General features: G+C 40.4%; 1 protein-coding gene across 1 annotated transcript in view; it reads left to right on the top strand.

Moving 5' to 3' along the window:
- Positions 1–10,429, top strand: part of LOC140493368 (uncharacterized) — a 30,644-nt gene extending 20,215 nt beyond the window's left edge. The window contains 2 exon segments of the mRNA XM_072591766.1: positions 665–775; positions 9,582–10,429. Of these exon segments, the coding sequence (XP_072447867.1) occupies positions 665–775; positions 9,582–9,764 (294 nt within the window). The 3' untranslated portion in view covers positions 9,765–10,429.
- The last annotated feature ends 2,974 nt before the right edge of the window (positions 10,430–13,403 follow it).

The raw sequence follows: 13,403 nt of genomic DNA, 5'->3' as shown, positions 1-13,403 counted from the left end.
GAGATAAGGTATTAAAGCATCTTATTAAACCTTATGGTCACACATGGATAACTTCTTCATTACAATTGTCTTTGCATTTATTCTATTGATCAAATATTCCTCAGATTCAAAATTCCATTTTTGTAAATAATTCTTTGTGAGCACATCATATGTCAAACAATAATGCAGTCACTTTTGTTTTCTGTTTGTACTGAACTTGCTTAGAAAAAGCAGATACTAATATGGTAGAAGCAGCTAAGTGCTGTGAATAGGTGAATAGAAGAGACCAGGAAGAACTCCAACTCTATTCCTAGTCTATGCGGAGATAGCTGATTAAATGGTCATAAGCCTGTGTAGAATTTAAGCTTGTAACATTGGATGAAAAAAGACAATGCTTGCTGCCCTTGATCATATCTAGTTACCTGTGTAGAAACTACATAAATGTGTATGTTAGATCATGACTGAACTAAACTGAGTATTGAATATTTTCAGACAATTCCTGAACATGCACTCACTTAAGTTCTGATGCCTGTAAGATTGCCACTTTGAGGAAGTATCTAGAGGGCTCTCAGTAAGTTGGCATCTTCAAGAGACGTGATAAATTGTGAAGGAAAAGTAGAATGCTTGGGATTTGGTTAAGAAACATTAGTGTTTCACTGGTTTACACTGGTTTTCTGTATTTTAGGTTATGCACAGGTCTGGCCAATTCATTGCTGCTCCCTACATCCAAAATACCGTTCTCATCAACATTGCTGATCTTCTGCAGAGGTGGACATCTGACAAATTATTATCAACGGTGAGATGTTACTCATTTTCGTAAAGTTCAGTCATTTGCTATTTAGACATGCATTTGGATTATGGTTTTTTTATCATCTTTGATGGACATGTACAGATGAAACCTTTGGGAGACTCAATTCCTCTGTGGATAATTTATAAATTCATTAACACATTTAAATGGAAGTCCATAAATATTTCAAAACTTGATTACCTTAAAAAAAACATGTTTTTAACAAATACAGAAAAATATGTTTCTATAATTGAAGATGTTACAACTTTTGTTGGAGTACTTTAGTCTTGCAATTATATTCAGTGGGCCTCTCCCTGGCATGACGAGACAGCCTTACTCGAAAGCAAGCAAAATAAGTGTTTTTTGTACTTATACAACTACATAAGTTGCTGGGTAATGGCTGAGTGTTGAGAATTTGAGATTCCTAAAATCATACAGGACCAAGAATGCTGTACAGCCTATTGCCTCCTATGCCAACAAAAGACCACTCTGAATTTACCCTAACCCCAATTTCCAGCACTTAGGCCCTGCCCTTGAATGTTATGATATTTCAAGAGCCCATCCAAGTGCTTTTGAAATGGATGAGGTCTCTCATATCAACTATCCTCCCAGGTAGTGTATTCCAGATTCCCACCACCCTCTGGTGGAAACCATTTTCCTCAAGTTCCCTCTAAACTTCCTGCCTTTCACCTTAAGAAGTATTGTCTCATTGTTATTGACCCCTCAGATAGGGAGAACAGTTGCCATCAACCAAATCTCCTGAACAAGGGTTACACCTGAAACATCGACTTCTCCACCTCCTGATGCTACCTGGCTTGCTGTGTTCTTCCTGCCTCCTGCTTGTCTATCTTGGATTCCAGCAGCTGCAGTTTTTTTGTCGCTCTTATCAACCAAATCTGTCCATGCTCCTCATAATCTTAAATATCTCACTCAGGGCTCCTCTCAAGCTTCTTGGCTTCAAAAATAATGAGTTTATTTAGACGCTCTTCATAGTTAAACTGCTCCATCCCAAGCAACATATTGGTGCAACTTGTCTATACCCCGTCCAGTGAAATCACATCCTTCTTATAGTGTGGTGAATAGAACTGTGCGCATACTCGATCTGCAAATGAATCAAATTTTTGTACAGTTCCAACATAAGCTCCTCATTCGCAATCTACATCATGACTGATAATGGCAAATGTCCCATATGCCTGCGTAACTACCCATTGAACCTGCCCTGCTGTCTTCAGAAATCTCTGGAGAAGTACCCTAAGATCCCACTGTTCCTGAGCTTCCCAGTCCTGTCTAATGTTAAGCCTCTCTGATGAATCCATCTATAATGTCCAGTAACATAAGACCTCTTCATCACTGTTAACTACCCAGCCCAACATCTTGTCAATTGCAAACATACATATTATCGCCCAAAGCCATATTTTCTTGTGTACTTTATGTATATCACGAACAATAAGTTTCTGAGCACTAACCCCTGTGGTACGCCACTGGATGCTAATCTCCAGGCACAGCAGCCTTCTGCATTCAGTGTTGGATCCAACTTGCCAGTTTTTCCTGAATTGCATGTGCTTTTATCTTTAACAGTCGAGAGTGTGGTACTGGAAAAGCACAGCAGGTCAGGCAGCATCCGAGGAGCAGGAAAACCAACATTTCAGAGAAATAGCCTTCATCAGGAATGAGGCTGGGAGACTCGGGGGTGGAGAGATAAATGGAAGGGCAATGGGGCTGGGGGAAGGATAGCTGAGAGTGCAATAGGTGGATGGAGGTGGGAGTAATGGTGATAGGTCGGAGGGGAGGGTGGAGCGGAGAGGTGGGAAGCAAGGTGGACAGGTGGGACAGGTCATGAGGGCGGTGCTGAATTGAAAGATTGGAACTGGGATAAGGTGGGGGGAGGGGAAATGAGGAAACTGGTGAAATCCACATTGATACCATGGGGTTGGAGGGTCCCAAGGCCGAAGATGAGGCATTCCTCCTTATCGGGTGGTAAGGGAGTGGCAATGGAGGAAGCCCAGGGCTGGCATATCCTCGGCAGAGTGGGAGGGGGAGTTGAAGTGTTCAGCCATGGGACGGTGGGGTTGGTTGGTGTGAGTGGCCTGGAGATGTTCTCTGAAACGCTCTATGAGAAGGTGTCCAGTCTCCCCAGTGAAAAGCAGACCGCATCGTGAGCAACGGATACAGTAAATGACATGGGTGGAAGTGCAGGTGAAACTTTGATGGATGTGGAAGGCTCCTTTGAGGGCTTGGACGGAGACGAGAGGGGAGGTGTGGGTGCACGTTTTGCAGTTACTGCAGTGGCAGGAGAAAATGCCAAGAGTGGAGGGTGGGCATGGACCTGACAAGATAACAATACTGTATCTGTTGCTCTTGATGTGGTCTCCTCTACATTGGGGAGACAGGATGCCTGCTCGCAACGCGCTCCAGAGAACATCTCCGGGAGACCTGCACCAACCAATCCCATCGCCCTGTGGCCGACCACTTCAACTCCCCCTCCCATCTTTTGGCACCTTCTCTGTGGCAAAAGAGGAATCCCAGCAATCTGGGATTCAACTCATCTAAACCTGGAGATTTGTTTACTTTTAAGTCCACGGAAACCTTCATACCTTCTCACTCTTGATATCAAACTGCTCAAGAACATCAAAATTCCTCCTACGAATTCCTTACCTACTTCCTGTTTCTCCAAAGTGAAGACAGATATGAAATACTCATTTACCACCCTACCAATGTCCTTCAACTCCACACAAAGATTGTTGTCTTAGTTTCTTGGGTGGCCTAATCTTTCCCTCATTATTCTCTTCCCCTTGATATACTTCTAGAATAATGTAGGATTCTCCCTAATCTCATCTGCAAATGTCTTTCATGTCCCGCTGTGCTTTTCTGATTTCTTTCTTATGTTCCCATCTACACTTTCTAAATTCTGTTGATTTGGCTCCTTTGTACCTCTCAAAAGCTTCTTTTCCTTCTTATCCCGTCCTGAAAATGACTAGACATCAGGGATATCTGCACTTGTTGCTGCCATGTTTTATTCTGAAGGGGAACATGTTAAGCCTGTACTCTTGCTAATTCCATTTGAACGCCACCTCTGCCCCCGAAGAAAAAACTGCCCCATTATAGATTTACCCAGAAATGGCTTCTCCCAATCAACATTTGGCCAGTTCCTACCTTTCAAACGTAATCTGGCTTCTTCCAAAACCCTTTCTTCCAGGCCTATAAAAATGTTGACTGCAGAAGATAGAATTGAAGATGATCAGATCAGTCATGATCTCATTGAGTGGTACAGCAGACTCGATGGGCCAAATGGCCTACCTGTGCTCCTATATCTTGTGGTCTTACACATAAGGGGATTCAGACCCATGGCTCATTGCATCCATATGTCCAAGATACACAGGAGTTGCGTCACTTTGCACTCTTAGCGATGACCAGTTCTCCGCAAAATGAATTGGTCAAGTATTTGAGTGAAATGCTGCAACCAATCTTTAACAAGTTTTCTACTTATACTTTTGCAAAGACTATGTAGACTTTGTGCATTAATACTAATGCAGTGCCTGCATGTTCATCTGATTATGTTAGCCTATTCACCAATTTTCCACTCAGCAAAGACATAATATCTGTCCTGCAGCAGTCTGTCCTGGCAATCTAAACTCCAGCCGTTATTTTGTGAAGTAGTATTCATTTGAACCTATGAACTAAGTAACTTGACCAATTTAGTAACAACACCATGGACTACTGCCAGAAAAGATGCTGGTAACAGGAATTCACAGTGGGACAAGAAGCATTTAATTATATAAAGTGAGATTAGAGTGTTCAGTGAAAAGTGGAGAAGTCATGGTAGGAGTACTGGACAAACTCTCAGCTCCAGGGACACACTTTGTCCTTGCTAATAATGTAACTGGTTCATAGGTAGGAGTGCTGCCTACTGTGGGAGAAAAGCCAGTGGTAATTCAGGCCAATGAAATATTGCAGGACACATATCCTGAGATTTTTCCTGACTGTGTGGTAACGAGATCACAAAGGCATCAGTTAGAGCAGAAGAGATCAAAGAAAACAGAAAAGCAAGTTGAAGTGGAATTAGTGGAGAGTCTTTTGATCAGTTGTTTGACACAAACCAGGAGCAGATAGATGACATGGCAGATGTCTTTAGCTTAGATAAATTAACTGAGCTACAGCAGAAAGATGAAAATTTAATGCAATTGTATGAAAACGCGTACACAGGGAAAGAATCTGAATGTATCCCTGAATGTTATTATCTTAAAAATATCTTAATGGAGACCATCACATATTCAGGCAGATGAGAAATGGGCAGAAGTTCATTAAGTCGTATTGCCAGTGAGTTATAGAAGGGAGGTGTTGTGAGTGGACATGAGCTACCACTAGGGGGTCATTTAGGAGTGAGAAAAACTCAAGCTAAAATACAAAAATATGTTTACTGGCCTGCACTACCCAAGGATGTTGTTGAATTTTGCCAGGCATGTCACTCATCAGGTAATTGGAAAACCACAAGCAGTAATAAAACCTGTTCCTTTATACCTTTTCCTGCATTTGAGGAACCTTTTGCAAAATTCTTAATTGATTGCATAGGACCCCTACCTAAAACAAAATGAGGGATTCAGTATTTGTTAACAATAATGGATGTGTCAACTAGATCTCCAGCAGCCATTCCATTTTTCAATATCACAGCTAAAAGTATTGTTGAGGAATTACTCAAATTTTTCACTCGAAAAGGACTACCCACAGAATACAATCTGATCAAGGGTCAAAAGTCACATTGGAATTATTCAAGAAAGTTATGGATAGGTTAGAAATAAAGCAATTCAAATCTGCTGCACACCATCCACAGTCACAGTGAGTGCTAGAAAGGTGGCATCAGACATTAAAGACCATGTTGCAGACTTATAGTCAAGACTATCCAGATGATTGGGATAAGGGAAATTTCTCTGTACCTTTTGCAATCAGAGATGCACCAAAATGAATCTACCAAATTCAGTCCATTTGAATTAGTTTTTAGGCATGAAGTGAGAGCACCACTAAAATTGATTAAGGGGAAATTGATAAGTCAAAATTCAGAGACCACATATTTGGCCTACGCATCAAATTTTCAGGAACAATTAAATGGAGCTGGGGAGTTGGCTAGACAACATTTAAATATGTCACAGCATACAATGAAACAGGAAGCAGACAAGAAATCAAAAACTTGCGATTTTGCTTTCGGGGATAAGGTGTTAGTGCTACTTCCAGTGATAGGTGAACCTTTAAAAGCAAGGTTTAGTGGTACTTATCAAGTTGAAAGGGGGTTGAGTGAGGTGAACTATTTGATAAGGACTCCAGACTGAAAGAAATCTCACAGAATGCATCATGTGAATATGCTCAAAATGTATTTTGACAGGGAAGGAAAGCAAAAGGAGAATGTATTATTGGTTACAACACAGTGTGAAGAACCAAGTTCAGAGGTTTCTGAATCAGACATTCCTCAAAGTAAATTAAAAGTTATGAAAAATTGGGATAAATTATTGAGTTACCGTCCAGAAGAAAATTGAAATGACCTGAGAGAGTTATCACTATCACATGGGGAGATATGAAGAACTAAGCTGGGAAGTACTAATCTAATTATACATGATGTAGATATAGGAGATTCTGTTCCGATTAAGCAACATCCTTATAGGCATAACCCTCTAAAGTTGGTACAGGTTCGAAAAGAGATTGAACACATGCTCCAAGAAGACATAATCAAAGTGAGTTATAGTGACCAGAGCTCACCCATAGCAATGGTGACAAAACCAGATAGTACCTAATGGTAATGTGTGGGCTATGCAGTTCCAAACGCTGATGCATATCCCATTTCACATTTGGAAGACTGTGTTGAAACGTGAGACATGCAACTTATATTTCCAAGTTGGACTTGTTCAGAGAATACTGGCAGGTGCCGTTGTCAGAAAGAGTAAAGGCAATTTCAACTTTTGTTATGCCAAATAGACTGTATCAGTTTGAGGTCATGCTATTTAATATGAAAAATGCACCAACCATATTTCAGAGACTAACCAATGAGGTCATTGCCTGATTACCCAACTATGTCATATATATCGATGACCTGGTGATTTTTAATCATGCATGGCAGGAACATTTCCAACTTGTTCGATAGACTTTGGAAGGCAGGCTGGGAGATAAACCTGGCTAAATGTGAATTTGCCAAAGTCCAAGTCACCTTCCTGGGTCATATTATTGGACATGGACAAATGGCCCCACGGATGCAAAAATAAAGATAACTGGGGAGTTTCCCATACCATTGACAAAAAGAGCTGTACTAGATTAGAGTGGTGCAGGAAAAACACAGCAGGTCAGACAGCATCCGAGGAGCAGGACTTTCCCTGAAATGTCGATATTCCTGCTCCTGGGATGCTGCCTGACCTGCTGTGCTTTTCCAGCATAACTCTAATCTAGACTCTAATTTCCAGCATCTGCAGTCCTCACTTTTGCCCAAAAAGAGCAGTATTATGTTTCCTAGGATTGAATGGGTTTTATCAAACATTCATACCAAATTTCAGCAGTGTGGCTGCTCCACTCACTGAATTGCTAAAGAACTGCAAGAAGTTTCAGTGGACAGCGGACAGTCAGAAGACATTTGACAGCAAGAAAGCTGTGTTAACCACTACCCCACTATTAGTTGCACCTAATTACGCAAAGCCATTTAAGGTGGATATCGATGCAAGTGATGTGGGTGTCGGTGCTGTGCTCTTGCAAGAAGACAATGAGAAAACAGAAAGACCTATTGGGTACTTCTCTGGGAAGTTGAACATTTATCAGCAGAAATATCCGACAGTTGAGAAGGAGATTTTAAGTTTGGTGTTGGCATTTTACCATTTCAATATTTATGTTATCAGAAATGTATCTGTGACAATCATATACAGTTGGCCCCCAGTACCCACGGGGGATATGTTTCAACACCTACCGTGGTTGCCCAAAATCACAGATAGTAGTGAACCCATTCATTTAAATTTGAAATTTACCTCCTGGCAGCCCCCCTGGTCCCTGGTTCTGGAACGTTCCATGCAAAATTTTCGGGTTGTGGTAACCACGGGTAACTGAAACCACGGTATCCAGACCCGTGGATACGACAGTCACTATGTACATTGATCATAACCCATTGAAGTTTGTAGAGAAACTTAAGGACAAAAATGCAAGACTGTTTAGATGGAACTTGTTGTTCTAGCCATTCAGTTTGACAATTGTGCATGTGGCAGGTCGAGAAAACATGATTGCCAATGCATTGTCAAACCTCAAATGAGAAAGGGAGGCGTTCGGTGGCAGGTGTACAGTGGACTGAAACGGAATCTCTTTGTGCATATTTGCACGTTTATAGTCAATGTAATATGTATATGTGTTGTGGAGTACTTACAGTTTAAGATTAAGGAGTTTTAAAAATGAAGGCATCTTTGGATATTGATGGTTTATATTTTTAAAGGGGGAGGTATGACAAAGCTGCTCCTTTAACAAGATTATATTGTCCTCGTTTGTCTTAGAGAGATCGTTAAAGACACAGACTCTGAAAAGTCTAACTTGCAGGGTTTTAGCTAAGAAGATACTGTCTCAAGTAACTGGCTTTCAAGTTTTTGGAAAAAAAACACTTGTACAATGAAATACAGTTCTCCCAGATCAGTTTTTCTCTGGTTTGGTTTCGTTTTTAGCAGGAGTGTTGAAAAGGCTGCTGGACCCAAAAAAGCAGATCTCTGCTGATCTCTCTTGGACTTCTCTCCTGTAAGGCCCTGTGTTTGAATTTACCATTAGTGCCAAGGGGTGTTTATGGGGATTGTTGCAGGTATTGGGAATAGCAGCATTAGGTTGCAATAATCTGTTCGGTTTTTGGATAGGTTAAGTTATCCTGTATTCTCTTGTCTTTTGTTTATGTTTCATTTGGTAATCTTGTAAGTAAATTATGTTTTGTTTAAAACTCAGTGGGTTGACCAACTGCGTGACTCCTGGAATATCCACTTTACGCTTATCTATGCTGAAAACAACTAGCAAGTTTAGTTCTGGGCTACCTTCTTGAAATGCTTTGAGGGGTTTCACCTGGTCCATAAAAAGTGGGGTTCAATATCCAGCAGTATCCTCCAGTAAGTTGTAGCAGGTATATGAATTTTACAGCTGGTATGTTGATTCTATGCCCTAAAGGTTAGTGGATCATATCGAACAGCATATTTCCTTGGCAGTTCTCAATATGTCAGGTACTCACCATACACAACAGCCACAAATCTGCAAGACAGTTACTGACATTTGGTAAGATTCTGCAATTGGAAGCAGTTGCTGGATAGTCATAAGTATGAGTCCTGTAGTACCAAATGGCTAATGCTGTTGCAACTTTGTACAAATGTGGAGTGAGTCAACAAAATAAGCTTCCAACAGGTGACAGGGCAGCAGGTACAGTGTAGAAATGGTGTTTGTACAAGTAAGCAATGCCTTTGGTTTCTGTGCTGGACAGAGTCAAAGTCCAGTGTTGCTTTGTTTCTTTATATGCTATTGCGCAGCAAAGAAAAGCTTCAGTGACTATATGTGTAGACAAACATATTTTGTGAGCAAATTAGATTACTGAAATTTTAAAAATGAGAAAGAGAAAGATAATCAAAGTACCACAAAGACATAAGTTGCTTGCAAATTAGTGAACTCCTTTGCTGTTTAGCTTAACAGAAGCTGTGTACTTAATCTTTGGTTGGTCAGCAGCTGCATTTCCCCATTCCTGGTTTGGTTAAAGTTGCTAATAAGACAGCAATTCTGCTTTAATTCTGCTTCACAACACAAAATTTAACTTGGGTAAGTGTTTACTCTTTTGTTATAGGTTCACCGAGTCGTCCTTCCAAAGTCTGAAGACAAGATGTGCAGACCTAGACAGTCATTGGCTTTCTTTGTTGGTCCAGACAATGATGTGATGGTCACATGCTGTAATGGACCTCAGAAGTATCCACCCATCCCGGCTCTGCAGTACCTACAGGACCGTATGAATTCTTTGCATAAAATATAACACACTCCTAACCTAAGGAGTGAATACATTGGCAATTGTGAGGAGAGACTTCAAGATTATATAGAAGTCAGAAAATTAAAAGGGCATTTGATGAGATTTTTAATAAAAGCTATAATCTGACTATTTAAACTATGATTTCTGAAGGTCATTTGGGGACATGAGTTTTTGATTTCACACTAACACTTTGGTCTTTTAGTTTGTGGAGCTCTGTGTCTCATCCAAGCTACTGTGAGGACACTTTGAGGGGTGAAGGGGCATTAATTGCCTTAAATGAAAGAAGTAGACAATTCTGAAAGGCCTGTTTCCACACTGTAGGGATTCTATGATTCAATGATTCTAACTTATTGCTTGTTAGCTTTCGTCTTGGAAAACCAAGAGCTTGACTATGGGGGAGGTATTTAGTCAAACAAATAGGGAGGAATTAATACAGCAAATTTGAAGCATTTTCCAGAATTTATAATTAAAAAATAAATGTTCAGTTGTTTGATAATGTACTTGTATGTTTCAAATCAAAATGTGACTTTATAAACTTTTCTTGTGATAACTTCCTCTCCTTCATACCATTAATGAATAGGTTTTGCCTGTCAACATTTTCATTAAAAAGGTGAGTGCCTTGACCATTTTGTTTCAGCTGTCTTTCATTGGGGTTTGTTTTGATATATATGTTCTGAACATCTGAGCCAATTTCATACTCTACAGATTGTACACCAGTTTGTTAGAGGAGTAGAGTCATTATTTGTACCTGTCAAAACATGAAGGTCCAAATTTCTTTTAGGCAGTCCTTCTGTCTAGTTGCCATCTCAAATGAGGTAAAATACCTTTTGACACCATTCTTATGAAATTTAGGTCCTAAGAGAAGATTCTTGGCTAAATTAAATGGGGGTGGTGTACCAGCAGGTTTTACATCTTTTCCACTAGGTACACTAGCCCCCTTACCTCCATCCAGGGCCCCAAACAATCCATCCAGGTGAGACAGAGGTTCACCTGCCTCTCTTCCAACTTAGTTTACTGCATCAGGTGCTCCCGATGTGGTCTTCTCAACATCAGGGAGACCAAACGTAAACTTAGGGAACGGCTCGCCAAGCATCTCAGCTGGGCCCACAGGGGCTGACCGGACCTCCCTCTCACTGCCCATTTCAATTGCCCCAACCACCCCCTTTCTGACATGACCACCTTTGGCCTCCTCCATTGACACAATGCATCTTCCTACAGCCTGGAGGACTCAACATTGAGTTCTCCAATTTCAAATAACCTCCCTTCCCATTCCCAACTCCCATCCCAGCCCCTCCCCATCGCTTCCACTACTCCCTGCTACCAACTGGATTCATTCGTCCCATTGACCAACCAGGTCTTACCCTCTTACCTGTCTTCACCTATCCCCACTTCACTACCCTGTCCCTGCCATCCCCCTTATCTGCAGCTCCCCTTATACCAACCCCCCAGTCCAGAAGAAAGGTTACACCCAAGATGTCCACTTCTCCACCTCCTGATGCTTGCTGTATTCTTCCAGCCTCTTGCCTGTCTACTTTGGAGTCCAGCATTTGCAGTTTTTTTGTTTCTATCCATGCAAATATTACCATACATAAGACCAGAAAAACAAGATGGAAAATATAATGTTACAGCTACAGAGAAGGAGCAAAGAGAGATCAACTTTAATCTATAAGAGGTCCAAAGGACCAGCGCCTTTGTTTTGCTGACATTGAGAGAGAGAGATTGCTGTCTTTGCACCATGCAACTAAGCTCTCCACCTCTTTCCTGTACTCAGTCTCATCATTTTCTGTGATCTGAACCACTTTGGTGGTGTCATCAGCAACCTTGTAAATAGAGTTAGAATGGAACTTGGCCACATTGTCATGAGTATATAAGGGATATGGTAAGGGGTTGAGTAGAAAGCCATGTGGGGCACTGGCGTTGAGGGTTATCTTGGAGGAGATATTGTCATGTATAATTTCTGATTGTGGTCTGTGGGTCAGGGGGTCAGGAAGTCAAGTATCCACTTGTGAAGGAGGGAACAAAATCCTAGGCCTTTGGTGATGAGTTTGGTTGGAATTATGTTGGTGAAGTGGAGCCAAATTCAATAAGTAGGTGTCTGATATAGGTAATCTTGTTATCCAGATATTTCAGGATAAGTTTAGGGCTAGGGAGATGGCATCTGCCTTGGATATGTTGTTATGGTTGGCAAATTGTAATGGATCAAGTTAACCTGGGAAGCTTGAGTTGATTTGTGCCATGATTAACCTCTCAAAGCACTTTGTAATGATGAAAGTCAGAGCCATTGGGCAATAGTTATCAAGTCTGAGCTACTATCTATTTCTACCTTCTTTCATCGAAACCTTTCATTTGTTAACTGAAGTTCTTTAATTTCCCTACCTCTTTGGAGTTTGTGCTTTTTCAATTACATTTTATTCTTTTCACTTTTCCTCTTTTTCCATTTCAAGTTTTATAACTCTTCCGTTCTCCTCTCCACTATCCTCCATTTTTCTTTTTCCTCAATGTCAAGTCTTTTAATTTGTGTTTCTCTCTCCAAACTCAAATCCATATCATTTCTAACTGTCTCTTAATTAATGCCAATGGCGACATCTTAATTTTCAAAGGTTTTCATCCCACCAAATCGACAAATGTATAATCATTTGAAACTCCTCATCTTTGCACACCTGCTTTTACTTCTACATTCAACTTATCTGCTAAGTTTGTTGGTTTAAGTTTTTAAATAATCCAGTTATATTTTGCACAATTATTTAGAACATGCAAAAACATTTTCAAATTTTGTACAATAAACTTCACAACAACACAGCTGCTTTACGTTCTGCAGTCATAACTTCAACAAGAGACAAATCTTTCTTAAATCCAGTGAATTCATAAATCGTGGACAAGTCACCATTTGTTATGATCCTACTGGACAAATCTGATCGCAGACACAAACTTGGATATATCATAATTTGATAAGTTTTCATTTTTGTGAAATGGTCTCTTGCTGAAATGTTATCATGCAATGCTGCAGATTTTGTTTTGATGATAAAATAGAAGTTTATTAACAAATGAAGGTAATCTAGAGTAAACCAAACCATCACCTTCAAACACAAAATCAAAGATAATTAATCCCAAAGCACTGCTTTATAGTTAGAAAATAAAAATGGCTTTCTGAAGAACCAAAAACACCACTAGTCCAATATTCACATCACAGTCCCTGTATCGAAGTAGCATAATGTTACTTGTGACTTGGGTGTATTCTGCTTTAAGTAACCTCTTCAGGATTTTATCTCAACACTTCTGCTTTGAGACTTATACTCCATGGTGACTTAGTTTACTATATCTCCCTCCTTTCACAGCAGCATATATAAAGACTGCTCAAAACTCAAAATAAAACTCTCACTCTTTATTCTGAGTTCTTCCCTTACAATTGATTAGGCGAGTGATGTTAAATCAAGCATTGTTAATGAGTACAGCATCTAAGGCTGTGAGTATCTCCAGAGTCAACCCAAGGTCACTAATGTCAGAAAGGCCACACTCGGGTGAGTATCAAGTATATTCCAGCATAAACAGTTAGGTAAACAGTGGAGTGGGAGAAAGAGGAAGGAGAGGAAAGAAGCCCAGAAACCCAAACAGATGTGTAGTTGATTAATACAGGAATGGTTACCC

Source organism: Chiloscyllium punctatum, chromosome 22 (assembly GCF_047496795.1).
Source record: "Chiloscyllium punctatum isolate Juve2018m chromosome 22, sChiPun1.3, whole genome shotgun sequence".
In the NCBI taxonomy this organism is placed as follows: domain Eukaryota; kingdom Metazoa; phylum Chordata; class Chondrichthyes; order Orectolobiformes; family Hemiscylliidae; genus Chiloscyllium; species Chiloscyllium punctatum.
This window is presented reverse-complemented; position numbering and strand designations above follow the sequence as displayed.